Genomic DNA, 21,342 nt, shown 5'->3' with positions numbered 1-21,342 from the left:
AGACTAACTTTCTTAAAAACATCCAGTGACAAAAGATGACTAAATCAGAGTCAGCTGTTTGCACCATGCCCTCTTGGTTCCCTTTTTGACTGCTTCCGTCACATGAAGAAAGAGAAGAGTATCAGGTTCCCTATGATTGCATCCAGGAGAACAGAGGACAGTTTTACCGTGTTTGGCCTAAACTTCTTTATCAAGACGTAAAGGTACGGTGTATTAACCACCTGAGTAGGGAGATATTGAAATAGTTCACCTTTGTTTTCCTTCATAGACAAGAAATCTTTCCAGTCCTTGGCGTGCCTGTTTCAACTCGTCTCCGAGTTCTCTTTCCTCTCCTCTTTCTTGTTATGGCTTTCCGGCTATTTATTTGGTACACACCAAATAATGTTGATGCGTTTTGTGCTCGTCAACTATGGTGCTATGTATGGTATAACAACACTGTCAGCGTAGTTGTGAAAGGTTTTAGCAGTACCTGATTTCAGCATAAGCAACCGCTGCAGCACCATCGAATAATACAGCTTCGACATACAAAACAGTGGTTTTGGACAAGCCAGAATCCATTGAAATCAGACAGTGAACAAGAGCTGATTGTGCTCCGTTTCTTAATATTCCTCTTTGGATAAAGATGGTGGTGCTGGCTGGTTCTCATGGCTAAAAAACTGATCAAGACCACCCTCCCTTGTTTGACATGCTGTGTACAGATGAGAAAACAGCAGACAATCACTCCTCTGAGAATTGTGTCTGTTATGGGCATGACACATTTCATCAGGCGCTCCAGGTGCATGGTGTAAAATATAAGTCAGATTAGGCCACCAAACTATGCCTATTATTTAGATCAGATATCGTAGATGTGAGAACAATGCACGAAACTGAAAGCAAATTAAACAACAAACTATTTTAGTTCTAGTTTGAGCGATCCATAACATGGCATTGCTTGGTAAAATACCAAGGAGCTGTTCATTTTGTATTTTGATTGACCAAAATGTGGGATCTTTTCAACCGACCTTGAACTTTGACTTTAAGGGCTCGATTTTCCTGACAAATCTGGCATGGCGCATAGTGCATCTCCGCAAAGAGGCGGGTTTGATCGAATTGTGGTATTTTCGTAGACGCATCCAGCTGTTGTATTTAACAAAAGGGGCTGTCTGCGCTGGTGGGCGAAAACACTGCCAACTTCATTCGCCGCCAAACAAAGCGTTTCATTTCCTTTAAGTTAAACGCAGTAAGAGTGTCCCATGCATGGCGAAAGCACCGTGCCGTTGTAACTTGGCCGTGTGGCAAAAGACAAGGTCATGCAAGATACAGATAAGCTGGCGATTAAAATACAGGTAAAGTATGTCCACGCAATGAATCCGTCCCCACCCACGCACGATCGTACGTGCATGATCGTACGCGCTACCGAACAATTAAAACTAAAACTAGCAGACATTCCAACAGCTTCTTCCCTCTTGCTATCAACCTCTTAAACCGCTAACTTACAATTTGATTGCAACATGCCGCCAATTCTTTGTCTTGAGTTTGTTGTCACATTTCTGTCGGGCCAATTATACATTACTCGGGCACTCACTGTGGTAGTCTCGCCACGCTGCACTATTTGCAGATCTGTTGTTGACGAATACTGGCCGCTCATGCCAGAGTAGCATCTGCTCCATTTGCACATTGAACAATCAACATTGTCCCAGATGATCGCACTACTAGTCACTTTAAACTGCATACGTTCCTTGAAGTCTCGGCGCCCTTTGCACAATGGTCATTGCACCAATCTATTGCTATATTAGTCATTCAAACCGCTCTAATTGCGAGATGACTATGCATCTTTTTGCACAATTGTCCCCAAAAATTGTTTTTAAATGTACCGGCATTACCAGATTACGAGCAAGCTTTTATTGCTCAGTGTTTTTCTCAATGTCGTTATGTCTCAATGTCTATTCTCTGTCAATTGACTGTCTGTTATAGTACTAGAGTGGCTCCAACTACCGGAGACAAATTCCTTGTGTGTTTCTTGGACAGCGTTGGGCTGTAGTGCTACACCCTGAGAGGGAAGGACAGGACAAGACAAAATAGGACAAGGACAGGAGAAGAAGCATGCAGGACCAGGGTCGTGAACCCGGCTGCACAACCGAAGTGTGGTGGCATTAATTATGTAAATTCTAAAAGTGTACAGGACGAGAGTATAAGTGAGGGGATACACAAGCGCTTTGCATATTCATAAGTTATTTGTTGCAGTAAGGGGTGTGTGTCTGCGGATACATGCAAGTGAATTGACACTATTTTACATGCACAAAGACTGACAGAAGTGTGCTGTAATTGCTGTGGCCGCACCGCGGCGGCTGAGGACCCCACCCAATCAATCGAGGGGCGGGATCAGGCCCTGGGGTCCACCCGAGAGCAGCCCGGCGGATGGGACACGTCCCACACGTCTAATTTCATCCAACCTGGTCACTCCTAGAGCAAACCTCAACATCATCATTTCCGCGACCTCCAGCTCTACTTCCTGTGGCTCTACTTCCTGTGGAAGACCTCCAGCTCTACTTCCTGTTTTCCTTGGCTGAAGAGCAATTATGAATACACAAGAGAAAATGAGACATTCACTAAATAAAGAAAAACCAATTGGTTTGCTCTTTTAGATAATCAACAGTAACAGTATTTTTCATAAATTCACATTGTGCATATGGCAGGAAACCGCATTTTCTTGTCTACAAACATTTCTAGTGAGGCAATTTCAAACACAAATATAAATAGCTTTCAGATTAAACTTGGTATTTCTTGGGAATATCAAAAACATAAGGCATAAATAAAAAAAAAGAGGAACACAAGTTTGTCATCCTGTTATAAAGGTACAATTTTATCCAGCTGTGGTATATCAGTCGGAACACTAGTGGGTACTATGGAAAAATATTACGTCAAAAAGAGGCGAAGAAAATGATACAAAGAAGAATGGAGTTTCATGTGGAATCGATGCTCGCTGTGTGCTGATCGACTGGTAAATAAAGTGAATACAAAAAGAAATACAGTACAAGACTGATTCTTGAGAACACTACACTGACGAAACCAGACTGTAATGTACAGGACGCCCAGAGAGCGCATGGCCGGCCCGCCATGTAACTACAGTGCATCCGGAAAGTATTCACAGAGTTTCACTTTTTCCACTTTTTATGTTGCAGCCTCATCCCCAAATGGAATAAATTATTTTCCCCCCCTCAAAATTCGACACACAACATCCCATAAAGGCAACTTGAAATTGCTTTTTGAAATCTTTGCAAATGTATTAAAAATAATAAACTCAGACATCACATGTGCATGCTTAACAAATGTTAAATAAATGTAATTTTAAAAAGTGGACTTTTTTTTTTAGATTGTCATTATGGGGTGTTGTGTGTAGTATTCTGAGTGATTTTTTTTTTATTTATTCCATTTTGGAATGAGGCTGTAACATAACAAAATGTGAAAAAAGTGAAACGCTGTGAATACTTTCGGGATGCACTCTATTTACGTGATCGTTCGCAAAGGTAGCTGCTCATGCTATGACTGAAAACAATGTTCCGTGCCTCCATTGCCAACCGGAGCTGTGGCCGTAAGATGGTCGGCGCCTGTCGTGGTGGCAATCCCTGAACCCGTTGGTGGACACCAGCGTTAAGGGATGCCGTCAAGCTGAAGAAGGAATCCTATCTGGCCTTTTTGGCCTGTGGGACTCCTGAGGCAGCTGATGGGTACCGGCTTGCCAAGCAGAATGCAGCTTGGGTGGTTGATGAGGCAAAAACTCGGGTATTGGAGGAGTTCGGTGAGGCCATGGACAACGATTTCCGGATGGCTTCGAGAAAATTCTGGTTCACCATCTGGCTTCTCAGGAGGGGGAAGCAGTGCACCATCAACACTGTGTATAGTGGGGATGGGGTACTGCTGCCCTCAACTTGAGACATTGTGAGACCTGCTCAATTCCACCGACACGTGTTCCCAAGAGGAAGCAGAGTCTGGGTCTCTGAGGCGGGCTCTCCTATCTCTGGGGTTGAGGTCAACGAGGTGGTTAAAAAGCTTCTCGGTGGCAAGGCACCAGGGATGGATGAGATCCTTCCGGAGTCCCGCAAGGCTCTTGATGTTGTGGGGCTGTCCTTGTGGACAGTGCCTCTGGATTGGCCGACTGGGGTGGTGTTCCCCCTTTTTAAGAAGTGGGACCCCGGAGGGTGTGTTCCAACTACAGGGGGATTCCACTCCTTAACCTCCCTGGTAAGGTCTATTCAGGGGAGTTTGGAAGAAAGGTCCGTCGGGAAGTCGAATCTCAGATTCAGGAGGAGCAGTGGACCAGCTCTACAACCTTGGCAGGGTCCCTGAGTGTGCATGGGAGTTCGCCCAACCAGTCTACATGTGTTTTGTGGACTTGGAGAAGGCGTTCGACCATGTCCCTCGGGGAGTCCTGTGGTGGGTGCTTCGGGAATATGGGGTACCTAACCCCCTGACACGGGCTGTTGACGGCCTGTATGACCGGAGTCAGAGTTTGGTCCGCATTGCTGGCAGTAAGTCGGTGAGGCCTGTACTCCGCCAAGGCTGCCCTTTGTCACAGTTCTGTTCATAACTTTTATGGACATAATTTCTAGGCGCAGCCGAGGCGTAGACGGTGTCCGGTTTGGTGGCCTCAGTATTGCATCTCTGCTTTTTACAGATGATGTGGTTCTGTTGGTTTCATCAAGCCGTGATCTCCAACACTCACTGAAGCGGTTCGCAGCCAAGTGTGAAGCAACTGGGATGAAAATCAGCACCTCCAAATCTGAGACCATGGTCCTCAGTCGGAAAAGGGTGGAGTGCCCTCTCCAGGTCAGGGATGAGATCCTGCCCCAAGTGGAGGAGTTTAAGTATCTTGGGGTCATTGTTCACGAGTGAGGGAAGAATGGAATGGGAGATTGACACGTGGATCGGTGCAGCATCTGCAGTGATGCGGACTTAGTATCTGTCCGTTGTGGTGAAGAAGGAGCTAAGCTGAAAGGTGAAGCTCTCAATTTACCGGTCGATCTACATTCCTACCCTCACCTATGGTCACGAGCTGTGGGTCGTGACCGAAAGAACAAGACCCCGGATACCATCGGCCGAAATGAGTTTCCTCCGCAGGGTGTCTGGGCTTAGAGATAGGGTGAGAAGCTCGGTCATCCGGGAGGGACTCAGAGTAGAGCCGCTGCTCCTCCACATTGAGAGGACCCAAATGAGGTGGCTCGGGGATCTGATTAGGATGCCTCCTGGACGCCTCCTGGTGAGGTGTTCTGGGCATGTCCCATTGGGAGGAGACTCCGGGGATGACCCAGGACGTGCTGGAGAGACTACGTCTCCCGGCTGGCCTGGGAATGCCTCGGGATCCCCCCGGAAGAGGTGGATGAAGTGGCTGGGGAGAGGGAAGTCTGAGGGGGCTTCTCCTGGACCAGCAACACCTCATCAACACCTCACCAGCAAAACCTCATCATTGGCCAAGAAAGCTCACCAGCGTCTCTACTTCCTGCACAAGCTGAGAAGAGCCAGAGTCCCGACCCCTATCATCTGCTCGTTCTACAGATGGACCATAGAGAGCATCCTGACCAACTTCATCACTGTGTGGCACGGAGCCTGCATCGCATCCTGCCACAAGACTCTCCAACGCTTAGTGAGGGCAGCTGAGAAGAACCTCTCTTCCCTCCATGCAGGACATTTACAGCACCCGCCTCACCCGCAAAGCCCTCCGCATAGCGGGGGATTCCATCACACAGCCTCTTCAGTCTTCTGCCATCAGGGAGGAGACTGCGTTGTCTGCAGGTCAGGACTAGCCGACTCAAAGACAGTTTTATTCATCAGGCTGTCAGGAATCTGAACTCTATTCCTGCTCTTCCCCCTCTACCTCTTCTGTCCTCTGCCCACCTATAATCTGACGCCCCACATACATGTACATGCACACACTCACACACACAACTACACGCACACACACACAGATGCATAAATACATGCATACTTACATGTTACGAGACGTACATGTGACAAATCTCCTGTCTTCTTTATATGTCTGGGCAATGGGTCGGGTGTCAAGACAGAAGCCTGATCTTACAAAGAAAAAATCCACATGAAATCTCCCAAACGCATCTCAAAAAATGTTTTATGGTCCGATGACACCAAAGTTGAACTTTTTGCCATAAGTCCAAAAGTTATGTTAGGCGTGAACACATTTCTCATTCCCAAAAGAACAACATACCTACAGTGAAGAATCGTGGTTGCAGCATCATGCATTGGGGCTGCTTTTCTTCAGCTGGAACTGCGGCCTTCGTCAAGGTGAAGGGAATTAATGAACGGTTTCCAATGCCAGTCAGTGTTAGGACAAACCCTTCATGCTTCTGCTAGAAAGCAAAACAATGTCAGGAAAAGCCCACCACAACACCTGAACTTTTTTAGGTGTGTGGTGACTCCCGTTTAACACAAATTTGAGTGTGATTGGTTCATTCTGAACAGAGCCTCATCCCAAGTTATAAGAGGTACTGCGTACTTGTGGACCCCCATTATATAAATTTTGTATTTGTTTTTCCCCTCACAAACAGATTAAAAATTTTCTCAGTTGAGTTGTACAGCCTACAGGTCAAATTAACTCAAAAGTTGCAGGTGACATTGTGGGAAAAGATCCACCATTTAAATCTGTCCATCCGTCCAGCTTTTTGCTCTCATAAATTATTATTTTTTCATTACAAATAATGCAATTATTATAAGCTGTGTACCTGATTCAAATGGAATGAAAATGAAAAGCTGAAATGTTGATCTCGTTTCATATTCTTCTTCTGATGTCAAACCCAAATGTTTTCAGCCTGCAGCAAACATGAAAGGAATCAGCTTTAGTGTTCCAATGCTTTGGAGGGCAGTATATATTTACTGAAACTGATCCGTTGGTTTAGCGTGTTTAATAAGCTAAAGGTAAAGAATGTCAAAGAGGCTGTAGGATCCTTCAATCTTTCTGCATTTTCTTCCCTTGGTGGAAGAAGTCTGGACACCCCTGGTTTAGGCTTTCTGATAGAATTGGGAGACAATGACATGCTTAGCTGACAACTTAGCTGTGATTTTGTTAGGCCATATAATAAATGCCATTGAGAGCATCGAGGTGAGAAAAGCTCCATGTATTTCTTTGTATGCACAGCCAACCAAGGGCTGTATAAACACCCAGTTTGTGTTGGCCTCAGGCTACCAGGACTCAATAGAGACCATGGGAAACCAAAAGAGACAGAGGCCTCTGATGGAAACAAAGATAACTGGGATAAAGACCTGTTTTCACAGCTACTGCAGCTCCATTGTTGTTGTTGATGAATGGCTAAATGGATGTTCATATGTATGTATGTTGATGTACTTCTTCCCAGACATTTTCAAATATTTAAACTGAGGGTGGATGCAAATTATTTTTTTCTTACATTTCTATATTATTTATTTTGATCATTGTTTTAACTCTAGTTGCTTACATGTACACCTGTTTCAAAATAATATCAGTCCAACATGACTTACGAGATCAACCACTGTTTTTGGTAGAAATTATGTTACTACATGGCAAATACTTTAGCAGTGAGTGTACTAACAGACCAACAGACGCAACGTTCATTATATGCATGTTCCTACGTCTGTGTAAATGAAAAATTAATTGAATACGGCTGTATTCAGTAGAATAACAGTGTGGAGTTTAGTTCGTGAGGACCTGCAATTCATTCTGGGAAAAAAGGTGGGAATCACGTGGCCCTTATTTAAACTTGCAATCTACAACTATTTTTTTGTTTTAAAAAAGTACATTTCACTCGAGCCACTACTAGAGGAGATGCCATAATGCTGATTAAGCCTGTCAGCTACTCTAAGATCTTGCTGTATTTTTAAAAATTAGGTTTTGTTTTAATTTAGTGTCGACTGTATACATTCCCACGCTGGCCCAAGTAGTGGCGCACACACACCCATGCACCCCCAAAGTTGACCTCAAAATTCTGGAAAACCCTTCTACCTATGTATAATGCATTTTTACAATGCATGATTTTGCGTCTACCCATATAATCAAAACGTATTATCTGTACTTTGTTAGTTTTTCCCAAATAATTATTCTGAAGTCAAGTTGCGCTCATAGGTTTGATTACCCAGGCAGAATTTGTAAGATGGGTACAATTCTTTAAACAAAACATGAAGGGCCAGGCGAAACACATTTCATTTTATTTGAATGGGATTCAAATTAAACTGTCAAGCATTTCAGAAAAGCCTTATCATTAAACAAAACATAACCATGAAGAAATTAATGATGGTTGTTGTTCAGTCATCAGTCGTATTTAAAAAAAACTATTTCACAAATTCTGCCAGGGTAGAATTGTTGCTGTTGGGCGTTCGGCGGCGCCTTGCATGCATGTTTGAGAATTAAGCAAATAGTTCATTGCTGTGTTTGCGTCCTGTTCTCGATCTGTCCGAGCTTGGTCTTCTCGGAGAGAGAATCCCCAACCTTTTGGTCGCTATCTTCAAGAGAAGGAAAGGAGTCTTTTGAAGACGGGAATCAAGATTTGACGGAAAGCTGCTAATTAGATTAATGTCCAATTGACATACGCCAGGCGTCCTTTTAGTGGCTGTCTTACAGCATGGCGTCTTGGAAGAATGCAGTTTATCAAGTTGTGGAGGAGTCACTGTGGCATGTCCACTACATAGTAGTGTATCCAGATAAGCACAGTTCAATGAAGGTGTTGTGTCACTGTCTAAAAGAAATAACTGGATGAACCGAAATTTCCTTCAGTTAAAGCACAAAAAAAAAAAGATAATTGATTTTGGAAGTAAAAAAAAAAAAAAAAAAAAGACAAATGATGTTAGTAAATAATAAATCGATTTAAAAACTAAAGACCAATTCCCAAATCTTGGTGTACTGTTACAACCAGACTTTCAACAATCATATCAAATCAATTGCTAAAACAGCCTTCTACCAGCTGAAGAACATATCCAGAGTGAAGGCTTGCAGGTGTCAAGCAGACCAGGAGAAGATCATCAAAGCTTTTATCTCAAGTAGACTTGACTATTGTAATGGTCTTCTGACTGGACTCCCCCAAAAGAACATTAAACAGCAGCAGCCCATTCAGAACACTGCAGCTCGAGTTTTTACCAGATCAAAGAAATCAGAACATATCATTTCAATTCTAAAGTCTCTACACTGGCTCCCAGTCAGCTTTAGCATAGACTTTAAAGTTCTGCTACTAGTCAATAAATCACTAAATGGTTTAAGTTCTGAATACATCAAAGACATGCTAAAGGATATAAACCCAGTAGCATACTGTAGAGTCCAAAGCCAACAGGGTGAAGCAAATTTTAGCTGCTATGCTGCAACCAAATGGAATAAATTGCCACCAGAAGTGAAGTCAGCCCCAAGTGTGAATCCTTTTACGTCCAGATTAAAAACTCTTCGTTTTTCTCAGGTTTATGATTGAGAATTTTAAAACAATTCACTTTTAAATGATCTTTCTTGCACCATACGTTTTTTTCCTCTTTGTTTTGAAATGCTTAAAGAGTTTTTTATTTTTCTCTTTATTTTTAAATGCTTTTTAATCATGTAAAGGACAGAGTTAGCTTATGCATGATATGCGTGATATAAATACATTTGCTCTCTTTTGCGTTGTCTGTGCTCAACAGGCCTGCTGGGATGGCAGTAATCTGTCTGGCTTTTGGCCAGTACATACTGGAACCTTTGTTTATGCCATGTGATGTTCCACCTATTGCCATCAAATTGGCAGCAGCCATTGGCCTCAGTAAGTACTTTATTCATTGTTACAGCACTAGATGATTTTTTAATTAGAAGTCGACCAGCATCACAGGATTGATTGTCGTCCACTTTGGCTCTTCTGGTCATTGCTACTGTCTCTAAACCATACAACATGGCTGGTCTCACTGGCGTCCTGTAAACCTTTCCTTTTACTTTACCTTGTGCTCTGATGTTGCAGATCACCCATGACACTTTCCTCCATCTCCAACTCCATCCTGCTCTCACTCTATTCTTCACCTCTCTTCTACGTTGTACACTCCCCATTGCTCTGAACAGTTGATCACAAGTACTTGAACTCCTGAACTTTCTCTGTTTTTACTCCTTGTAACCTCACAGTTCCACCGGACTCCCTTTCTTTCACTCACATACTCTGTCTTGCAACTGACCTTCATACCTCCACCACTTTAGGTTCTCTTCTGGCTGGCCCCTACTCTCAGACCAAAATGTCATCTACAAACATCATAGTCCACAAAGACTTCTGTCTCATCTCATTTGTCATAACCATAATAAACAAGAAGGCGCTCTGAGCTAATTCTTGATGAAGAATCCACCGTGAAGTCTTCTGTCATTCCAAAAGCATACCTCACCACTGCCTTAGTGTTCACGTACATGTCTTGGACTAGTCTAACATACTTCTCTGCTGTGCCAAATTTCCTCATTACAGTACAACAGCTCCTCCATCAGCACCATTTCCTACACTTTTTTTAGGCCTGTCCTGTTGGCCATGGTCATGCAGAATGGTGGATTTGTATGCCTTTTGTGCTGGAACAGTTTTGCTGTGCAGCAGGGGAGTTTGAAATACCCCCTCCGCTAATTTTTTAAAAATATTTTCTGATGTTTATTGAAAATGCAGCAAGACTTTTCTGGTTTGAGGGGACAGACAGGGGGACAAAATGGACAAGGAGAATAGGGCTGTGAACCACAGTAGACCAATAGTTAGTCTAGATATTTGACCACAAGTAACGTTACAAGAGCCTCTTAATATAACCTGTGTTATTATTAGTGGTCCCAGCACAAGCAGTCAAAGCCTATAGCATGTCTATAGAACTTAGCTAATTGTGAGATGAATATAACCTACTGTAATAGTTGTATAATATATCATTAATATCCTGTGGTGATTGAGGAAATTACTCATTTGAATCTTGTCTAGTTGTAATTAGTGTTTTTTCTTTGTTACATTGAAGTTGGTTTGCAAGAAATTTTCCTGATTTATTATTGTGCTCAAAAATTAGTGTATCTTAGCTGTTTTAGTAGGAACTCTGTTCTTTTTACGAATAGAGTGGGTATGGAAAGTATTCAGACCCCCTTAAAATTTTCACTCTTTGTTATCGTGCAGCCATTTTCTAAAATCATTTAAGTTATTTTTTTCACTCATTAATGTACATGCAGCACCCCATATTGACAGAAAAAAAACGCAATTGTTTAATTTTTTGGGAGATTCATTAAAAAAGAAAAACTTAAATATCACACAGCCAAAAGTATTCAGACCCTTTGCTGTGACAATCATATATTTAACTTGGGTGCTGTCCATTTCTTCTGATCACCCTTGAGATGGTTCTACACCTTCATTGGAGTCCAGCTGTGTTTGATTATACTGATTGGACTTGATTAGGAAATCCACACACCTGTCTATATAAGACCTTACAGCTCACAGTGCATGTCAGAGCAAATGAGAGTCATGAGGTCAAAGGAACTGCCTGAAGACCTCAGAGACAGAATTGTGGTAAGGCACAGATCTGGCCAAGTATACAAAAAAAGTTCTGCTGCACTTAATGTTCCTAAGAGCACAGCAGCCTCCATAATCCTTAAATGGAAGAGGTTTGGGACAACCAGAACCCTTCCTAGAGCTGGCTGTCCGGCCAAACTGAGCAATTGGGGGAGAAGAGCCTTGGTGAGAGAAGTAAAGAAGAACCCAAAGATCACTGTGGCTGAATTCCAGCGATGCAGTTGGGAGTTGGGAAAAAATTTATCGAAAGTCAATCATCACTGCAGCCGTCCACCAGTCGGGGCTTTATGGCAGAGTGGCCTGACGGAAGCCTCTCCTCAGTGCAAGACGCATGAAAGCCTGCATGGAGTTTGCTAAAAAACTCCTGAAGGGCTCCAAGATGGTGAGAAATAAGATTATCTGGTCTGATGAGACCAAGATAGAACTTTTTGGTCTTAATTCTAAGCGGTATTTGTGGAGAAAACCAGGCACTGCTCATCACCTGTCCAATACAGTCCCAACAGGGAAGCATGGTGGTGGGGCAGAATCATGCTGTGGGGGTGTTTTTCAGCTGCAGGGACAGGACGACTGGTTGCAATCAAAGAAATGATAAATACGGCCAAGTACAGGGATATCCTGGACGAAAACCTTCTCCAGAGTGCTCAGGACCTCAGAATGGGTCGAAGGTTCACCTACCAACAAGACAATGACCCTAAGCACAGTTAAACCAACGAAGGAGTGGCTTCAGAACAATTGACTCTTCTTGAATGGCCCAGCCAGAGCCCTGACTTAAACCCAATTGAGCATCTCTGGAGAGACCTGAAAATGGCTTTCCACCGTTCACCATCCAACCTGACAGAACTGGAGAGGATCTGCAAGGAGGAATGGGGGTGGATCCCCAAATCCAGGTGTGAAAAACTTGTTGCATCATTCCTAAAAAGACCCATGGCTGTATTGGCTCAAAAGGGTGCTTCTACTAAATACTGAGCAAAGGATCTGAATACGTATGGCTGTGTGATATTTCAGTTTTTCTCTTTTAATAAATCTGCAGAAATTTCAACAATTCGTTTTTTTTTGCTGTCAATATGGCTTGCTGTGTGTACATTAATGAGGAAGAAATGAACTTACATGATTTTAGCAAATGGCTGCAATCTAACAAAGAGTGAAAAATTTAAGGGTGTCTGAATACTTTCCATACCCACTGTATGCTATGAAGTTGTTCTTTAGCATTATAAAATGCTTTCCTCAGTAGGGCTGTCAGCTTTATTGCACATTATTCTTTAAGTTGTTTGATTTTCATCTCCAATTCGCTTTCTAATGTTTGTTCTTGATTTATCTTGTAGGAAGCGTATGAAATGATTTTGCCTCGAATTACAGCTTTCCCTGTTTCCCAAAGGATGGAGATATAGTGTAGGAATCATTCATTATCTAGAAAATCTTTCCATTCCTTCCTTACAAATGTATCGAACTTTGGATCTTTCAATAGAGACGTATTAAAGCACCAGGTTGGAGAAGGTATCATGTTTGATTCACGTTTGAGACAGAGAGAAATTGGAGCGTGATCGCTGATTATTATTGAATGTGTTCTGGACGTACTGTTTTGAGCAGCCGAGTTATTTGTAAGAAAGCAGTCATTTCTAGAGAAGGACCGGTGTACTGAAGAAAATAAATTGTAGTCCGTTTTTGTACAGTTTATTTATTCGCCATATCCGAGTCCAAAATCATGCATATATTCATCTAATATTCGGGAAGAATGTGATTGTTTGTTTTATTTCAGCGGTCTATGGTTGGATAAAACGCTATATTAAAGTCGCAAACTATAATCATTGTTGAGTTAGCTGACAAATTGGTCAGATGTGGGAAAAAAAGTATGTGCATAAAAGCTGGATCGTCAGTATCAGGGGCCTATACTATACATTAATGTGTATGATTTGTTAAGGATAGTTGTATGAACAAATATTTATCTGCCTTCTGGGTCAATTATTGTGGCATTTAGTGCAAAAAGTAGTCTATTATGAATTAGTATTGAGACTCCTGTTTGGTGTTATAGCTAGCTGAAAATGTCTGACTGAAATTTAAATCAGAAAGGTAAACTTCCTTTTTCTATGTCAATGAAGGTTTGTGTATGGATGTCACAGTGCTCAACCAACATTACAGTCCAGATCTGGAGTCGCTTTTTCTGAACTGTAACCCATTCCACTCACCCCAGGAATTTTCTTCCTTTGTTCTTCCTGGTGTTTACGTTCCACCTCAGGCTTCCGTGAATGCTGCTCAGATAAATTAACTGGAGCAAAAGCACCCAGATTGTCTTTCACCGCCGCTGTTTCCCTTGCAGCTTTCAGTTCTTCTGATCCCAGTTTAATCGACTTAATACCGTCATATAGGTGCAAACCTAAATCTGCAAAGCCTGTGGTGAGAACAGTGAAAAAGTTGACCCAGTAAGTTGACCCTTATAGGACTATAAGGACTGCACAGAGCGTGCGTGCTGACAAAGACATTCCGCACATTTAATAACAGGCTATGGTTCATTTCTAAACTTCACCAACTCCATCGGGCTAAGAAGGATGCATATAGTAGTGAGGACAGAGAACTATATAAGAAGGAAAAAAAGAAAACAGCTTGCAAAAGATATTAACATCATCACGAAAGCTAGACAGATGCGTGACCAGAAAAATTTCACAGCCTACACCAACTCATTCCAAGCACTCAAGACCTCTTCACTTCTGCACTTTTGACAGCCACCATCACACCTCCTACTCCCCCTCCTGCTACCAGACCTGCTTTCACCATCCAAGAGCAGGATGTGAGTCATCACTTTAAGCAACAAAAGATGAAAAAAAGCTCATGGCCCAGATGTCATCTCCCTCCTACCTATGTATGGCTCATCAACTTCATTTCTCTGAAATTGCTGAGACTCTGTACATCACCCATGTTCTTAAGGCACCCGCACACTTGTTCTCCACTTCTCAGGCATGTTCTCACTTTCTAAGATCCTGTTCAACAGTCTTGTCCACTGTAATTCCCCTTGGCACATCTACAGATATACCTCCACTGGTTCGTCAACAGGACCAACATCAACAGGACCATTCATCCTCATCAGTGCTTCCCTTACCTCATCCCTTCTAATCTGGTCGACCTGCGGTTTCAGTTTCCACCTTCTCTGGCCTCTTTTCACTTTCATTTTCCTCATTCATCACCACTTCAAAGTACTCCTTCAGCACCCTTTCCTCACTTATAAGTACATTTCCATCTCTGTCTTTAATCACCGTAAAAAGAAGTGAATTTCTTTGCATCTGTCCTTGCAAGTTCCCATCCATAACATCTGCCCTTCACCTCTGTTCCTTTCACCAACATGCTTTAGGTCTCCTCCAATCACCACTTTCCCTCGAGGAATACTCTCTATAACCTACAAGTACAACTCAATTTTCCTCCAACACACTAAGGCCTGCCACACACTGTGCGATGCAGTCAAACCCGATTGGACCAGGCCCTCGCATAAAAATAAGAGTTGCCAACGCGACCCCGCACAATGTATAGATAGACGCATAGTGCACGACAGCTCAGTCGTGTTCGGCCATGTCGCTGCAGGTCTAAGTGCCCAGTTCCAATCATTTATATTTCATGTGACACATATCTGATATCACTGAGTTTATATTCACTGAATTCATGAAATAACCTGCATGCCCAGATGCCCACTGAACTCCATGACAGTTCCGATCTCACCAGTGATCATGAAGTTAACTTCCTACTCCATTCACAAATGTGGGAGAATAGACAAACACAAAAACTTGAAAACACTTCAAATGCTCGAAAAGTTTGTGAATATAATGTGAGGGGTACTTCCAGAAAACAGTCGTGGGTAGCTCCAATCAGCCTTGCTGTGTGCCACTTTGCACTGAATAAAGTCGGTAAAGTTTGCAATGTACGGCCATGAGCTCCTATTTTTTTCATATTTCAAATTCAATGACGTTTCAAGGTACCTCGCATTTCCCAGCGATGTTTGTGGTGTGACTTTTTTTGTTTGGGCACAAGAGATAGATAACTTTTTTCGGTGACTGCACTCAGACAAAGATGTTCAACAAAGAATGAGGCAAAAGTGTCATCATTTCTACTTCAGCCTTCACATGCTAGTATCTCTCAATGAGATGAACACAGTATAATGTGTGAATTTTTGTTTTTAAATAAAAAGCACAATCAAGTAAAACATTTTGTCAGAATTATTCATGAACTTACATACAATATTCATTGGCATTTATTTATTTAAACATTTACATACATTTGGCACTGTGTATCAGAATTCTTAAATGGATGAAATATTTATTATTACAGGAGCTTAAACCTTTTAACCTTATGCCTACAATTTATGTGCATTGTGCTTTCTGTCTGAGGTTGACTGAAGTTGATATTTGGCAGCATCGTCAGCATGTGTGTTGTGACAATGAACTTATGATGACAACTACTCACTGGCCGAATTTGTATGACAATGCGTACATCGGAACACAACAATATATATGGTATTGTTTGCTCTGCATGGGTGTCCTATTCTCCTGTTTACTCTGCGAAGCTATGAATACACGGCTGTCCTATTTATTAGGACCTCAAAGCGTTGCGTGGAAAGAGCCTATATCACTCAGAAACAACTCACTCTGTGGCAAAGTGGCACACATGGTCATTTGAACATCCCAGCACCATTTTCTGGAACTTAAAAAGTATCCAACAGATTATGTTAACTAATTTTTGTGGCAGTTCAAGGTCAGGTTTTTGTGTTTGTCGATTCTCCCGCAATTGCGAAGGAGCAGTAAGTTAACCGAGTCGAGGTCAGCAGCGCCCCATCCCCACTATACACAGTGTTGGTGGTGCACTGGTTTCCCGTCCTGAGACGCCGGATGGTGGAGTCAGAATTTCCTTGAAGCTGTCCGGAAGTCTTTCTCCATGGCCTCACCGAACTCCTCCCATACCCGAGTTTTTGCCTCATCAACCACCATAGCTGCATTCCGCTTGGCCAGCCGGTACCCATCAGCTTCCCCCACCATCGTAGCCAACTCACCACGAGGTAGTGATCAGTTGACAGCTCTGCGCCGCTCTTCACCAGAGTGTCCAAGACTTCCAGCCGCAAGTCTGATGATATGACCACAAAGTCGATCATCGAACTGTGACCTAGAGTGCCCTGGTGCCAAGTGCACGTGTGGAGACCCTTATGCTTGAACATGGTGTAAGTTATGGACAATCCATGGTGAGCACATAAGTCCAATAACAGAACACCACTCAGGTTCTGAACTCTAAAATTGCTCTCAATCACGCCCTTCCAGGTCTCCCTGTCATTGCCCACGTGAGCATTGAAGTCCCCCAGCAGAATGATGGAGTCCCCAGTGGGAGGACTCCAAAAAGGGTGGGTACGCCGAACTGCTCTTTGGTGCATAGGCACAAACAACAGTCAGAACCCATCCCCCCACCCGAAGGCGGAGGAAGGTTACCCTCTCGTCCACAATGGGGGGAACCCCAGTGGACAGGCGCAGAGCCGGGGGACAATAAGTATACCCACACCTGCTCGGCGCCTCTCACCGTGGGCAACATAGTGGAAGAGAGTCCAACCCCCCTCAAGAGGACTGGTACCAGAGCCCAAGCCATGTGTGGAGGTGAGCCCGACTGTATGTAGTCAGAAATTCTCGACCTCACACACCAGCTCAGGCTCCTTGCCTACCAGAGAGGTGACGTTCCACATCACTAGAGCCAGTTTCTGTAGCCGGGGATTGGATCGCCAAGGTCCCCGCCTTCGGCCACCGCCCAGCTGTGCTTGTGGGAGGAGCCAGATGAGGTGGCTGGGCATCTGATTCGGATGCCTCCCGGACGCCTCCCTGGTGAGGGGTTCCGGGCGCGTTCCACCGGGAGGAGACCCCGGGGACGACCCAGGACACGCTGGAGTACTCTATAAGGCAGGACGCACCCCGATGCAAGATGATTGGCTGCTTCATCGCTGGACGAAAACGATGGGTGCGTTAGGAAATAAACTCTAGCTCTGCTCTGCTGCACTCGGGACCATTTGGAAACTCAAAACATTGTTTGATTATGTGGAACACTCTCAAGAGTAGAGTTAGGGTGTCAGATTGAATTTACGAACGCACCCGATGTGTCCTGCCTTGTCAACTGCTCGAGTGGGAGTCAGCGCAAGGCCGCAAACATGCGCACCGCCATCTTGGCTAGCATTTGTGCTACTGTACACTTCGTCTCAATAGTAAATAAGGTTTTTCCAGAACTGAACAGGACACTTGCAGACCGAACCGAAACAGTCGAACTGAACCGTTGTGACGGTTTCCGAAAAAAGTTTGATCCTTAATCTTAAACTTTACACCGCAGTTCCAGCCTTCTTTCTTTCACACAGGCGCCACCCCGCCTCCGATATGGCTCTGATACCACCTCAGAATTCCTGGGTCAGGAAAAAGCCAGCTTTCACTGGAAGTGTGAATGTGGCCACAGATAAAGTGCAATAAGTGATTTACAATTTTTTTACTTCACTTAAAGTATTTCAAATGTCTCAATGCGATTAAAATTTTGCATGTAAATTTTCCTGAAGTTTTAAACAGTACATGAAACACCCAAAATCAATACCAGTGAAGCTTGTTGTCAAAGAATGTACCAAAACAGTGGCAGTTAAATCAATCATCTAACGATACTTTGAAAGGATTTGCGATTCACAGCTTATTTTTGTGTGACATGACTCTCTCTATCTCTGTAGCCTCGGTAATGTACACAAATAGTATGAGTGTGAGGTGGACAGCACGGATTCAAATCTTCTTCACCCTCTGCAAGCTGGTGGTCATCACCACCATCATAGTTCCTGGAGTATACCAGTTCTTCAAAGGTAGGACAAGTTTCATCTCATCCCTAACACTCTTATTATGAACATCTTGTCTAGTTGTAATTGTCTCTGTTACTACCAGACTAGATTGGCACAGGTTTTTTTCCAACACCAGCATGGGTTTAACAACACTAGCTACTCAGATATCGTGATACATGTCGGCTCCAATGATACATGGATGAGGCAATCAGAGATTAGAAAAAGGACTATAGCCAGGATTTGTAATTTCACCATAAAGATCTGTCGGCATCAAGTAATTGTCTCTGGCCCCTTGCCTGCGAGAGGCAACGATGAGCGGTTTAGCAGACTAAATCATGCCTAATTAAGACTACAGGATTTTAGCTATTGCGGGCGTTTCCTAGATCAGGCCCGACTTCTTGTGGTGTGACATAAACAACAACCAACGATTTGGCCCTATGTTAGCCCTACGACGCCAAAATGAAATGTCTAGCATTTTTGGAATATCTTCCGTGTAGTGTGACATGAACGTTTTGTTGCCTGATTGCAAGCCTAATCATATTAAAAGTACGTGAATATACCTAAAGCAATCCTTGAATGCATCCCGAGCACCCTGTTACACCGCACATTTTTTTTTTCTCTTTTTGTACTTTTATTCCCCCAGCATTGCCGCAGCAATCTATTGTTTGACAACAATTTGTTGTCGCCATGGTAATGGTTCTAGCCAGTTGCGGTCAAAGGTGACACGTTTTCTGGTCACGCATCTGCGACAATGTTTGAGTTGAGGAGATAAAGTTCAGTGATTGTCAGAGACGGGTACGGTGGTACCAGAATACATGTTGTGCAGTGTTGCCACTGTCTGACTGAGATACGGCAAGATTTTATGGAAGTAGTCTGACATAGTGCAATTGTGAAAGACCAAATTTGTCTTGTAGTCTGATCCAGGCATTCACCGGTGGCTGGCTAGCTTCTGTAGCGCAGCTAGTACGACAACAGACAGTCAATTGACAGAGAACACTCTGTGGCCTCCTTGCGCCGTAGACCGCCGTCTCTGTTCCGGTGAGTAACTCGGGGAAAAAACTGAGCGGATTTGCGAAAGTTGGTGAAAGAAAGTCCGGAGTAGTCTCCTTGATGGTTAGCAAGTCTCCCCTTGTCTAAGTGAGTTGTGTAATGTCTCCAAAGACGAACAAAAAACACAAAAACAAAAACAATACTAGAAAGCGTAATCTGTAACTAGAAATGTAATCAGGTGGCCAGTGGTTGTGCTAAAGTTTTGGCTAATGCTATTACTAGCTTGGCTCACAGTTCAACAGGTATAAATAAGTACTGTAAATGGTGTAAATAAGTACTGTAAATGAATGGAAAATTCCAAGCCGGCTCCTTTCTTGCTCAGTCCCGGTACTGATAACATGTCATGTCATTCAGCTCAGAGTGCCCACAGACTGCAACAATCACCTCCTTCATTTTCCTCTACTTAACAACTGTACCAGACTCTGTGTGTGACGTAGTGCATTCTTGATGCTGATTGGCTGTCACCACGCGAACGTGGCTTATAGTTCAAACTCTCCTAGCTTTGAGAGAACTGGCGAAAGAGGTTAAACGGGTCATATGTGCCACCCGGCACAGATTTGCATCTGTTCTGTCATGGTCTGTGTTTTGGTTTGGGTTGTGTTTAGTTTTGTTCCATGTTTTCCTGTGTTCCATGTTTGTCGTGTGCTCATTAAGTTGTTGTGTCCACCTGTTCTCGTCTACTTTGTGTCGACCAATCAGCTCTCTCCAGCCACTCGTGTCTTGTCCAGGTGTTCCTCGTTGTCTCGTCTATCTGTTTGTATTTAGTTCCCTGGTTTCTTTGAGTTCTTGTCGGTTCATTGTCGTTGTCACATGTCTTTGCCATGTCATAGTCGTCTTTATCATTGCGGTATGTCATTGTCAGGTGTCATTTTCCCTTTCTATTCCATGTCTTACTCACAGGTCATAGTTTGTTTCCAGTTTTAGATATTCAAGTGTTACTTTGGTTTGGCATCTGTTGTGGGACTTCGTTCAGTTTTTCCCTTTTTGAAGATTCAATATTATTATTTTGAGACTCCCGCACTCCTGCCTTGCCTCCCTGCTTCCCTGCAATTGGGTCCACCATGTTCTTGCCTTGCGTTACTCGCCCTCGCCCTCGCCCTAACCACGTACGTGACATGTTCATGTGAACTGCATTGACTTTCTATGTAATCATGCCGCATGAAACGGCTAAAACGAGTCAGGTGTGAATGCAGCATAAGGACACTACCATTACCCAAAGTGAGTCGGCAAAAAGTCTCTGGCATTATATTTGACCTAACTCTCTTCTTTCAAAAGGAAATTAAGAATATTACCAAAACTGCATTTTTTTCTCCCCCATCTTCGCAATATCGCTAAGATATGGCCCATCCGATCTACTAGTGACGCAGAGATCATAGTCTACGTATTTGTTATGTGTCGCTTCGACTATTGTAACGTGCTGGTTTCTGGTCTTTTCATGTATAGTGCTAAAAGCCTGCAGTTAGTAGAAAATGCTGCAGCTAGTCTTTTGATGAGGATGAGAAAGTTTGATCATATTTCCCCCATTCTGGCCAACTTGCATTGGCTCCCGGTCTACTTGAGATGCGATTTTAAGGTCTTGTTACTTAAATCTTACATGGGTTAGCACCCTCTTATCTCTGTGACTTAGTTGTACCGTATGTTCCATCCTGAAACATACACTCGCAAAACACTGGTCTTTTGGTGGCTCAGAGAACCAGAAAGAAGTCCGCAGGCTCTCGAGCATTTTCTGTTCAGGCTCCAGTACTCTGGAATGCCCTACCTGCGGATATTAGAGTTGCTATCTCAGTAGAAATGTTTAAATCTCGACTTAAGACTCATTTCTACTCTTTGGCATTTCGTTAAAATATGTTTGACTGCCGTTTGTCTTATCTCCTCACCCCTTGTCTCCTGCTTGGAGACAAGGCTAGGTGACTAGCTGAACCACCGAATGCATCTACCCTGCAATGCCTTTTCTCTTTAAATGGACTCTTATGCCATCTTAATGAATATTATATAGCATCTCGT

At 43.3% G+C, this 21,342-nt stretch overlaps 1 protein-coding gene across 2 annotated transcripts in view; it reads left to right on the top strand.

The window, feature by feature from the left end:
- Nucleotides 1–21,342, top strand: part of slc7a11 (solute carrier family 7 member 11) — a 56,562-nt gene that overhangs the window by 9,177 nt on the left and 26,043 nt on the right. Inside the window, exons 3-4 of one of the 2 annotated variants that reach the window (XM_061685651.1) lie at nucleotides 9,619–9,734; nucleotides 18,187–18,312. In XM_061685651.1, coding sequence (XP_061541635.1) covers nucleotides 9,619–9,734; nucleotides 18,187–18,312 — 242 coding nt within the window. The remainder of the gene's footprint in view (nucleotides 1–9,618; nucleotides 9,735–18,186; nucleotides 18,313–21,342) is intronic. The other variant, XM_061685652.1, reaches the window with a different exon arrangement.

This window comes from Phycodurus eques, chromosome 9 (assembly GCF_024500275.1).
Source record: "Phycodurus eques isolate BA_2022a chromosome 9, UOR_Pequ_1.1, whole genome shotgun sequence".
Taxonomy (NCBI): Eukaryota; Metazoa; Chordata; class Actinopteri; order Syngnathiformes; family Syngnathidae; genus Phycodurus; species Phycodurus eques.
The sequence above is the reverse complement of the archived record's forward strand: the minus strand, read 5'-3'. Positions and strand labels throughout refer to the sequence as shown.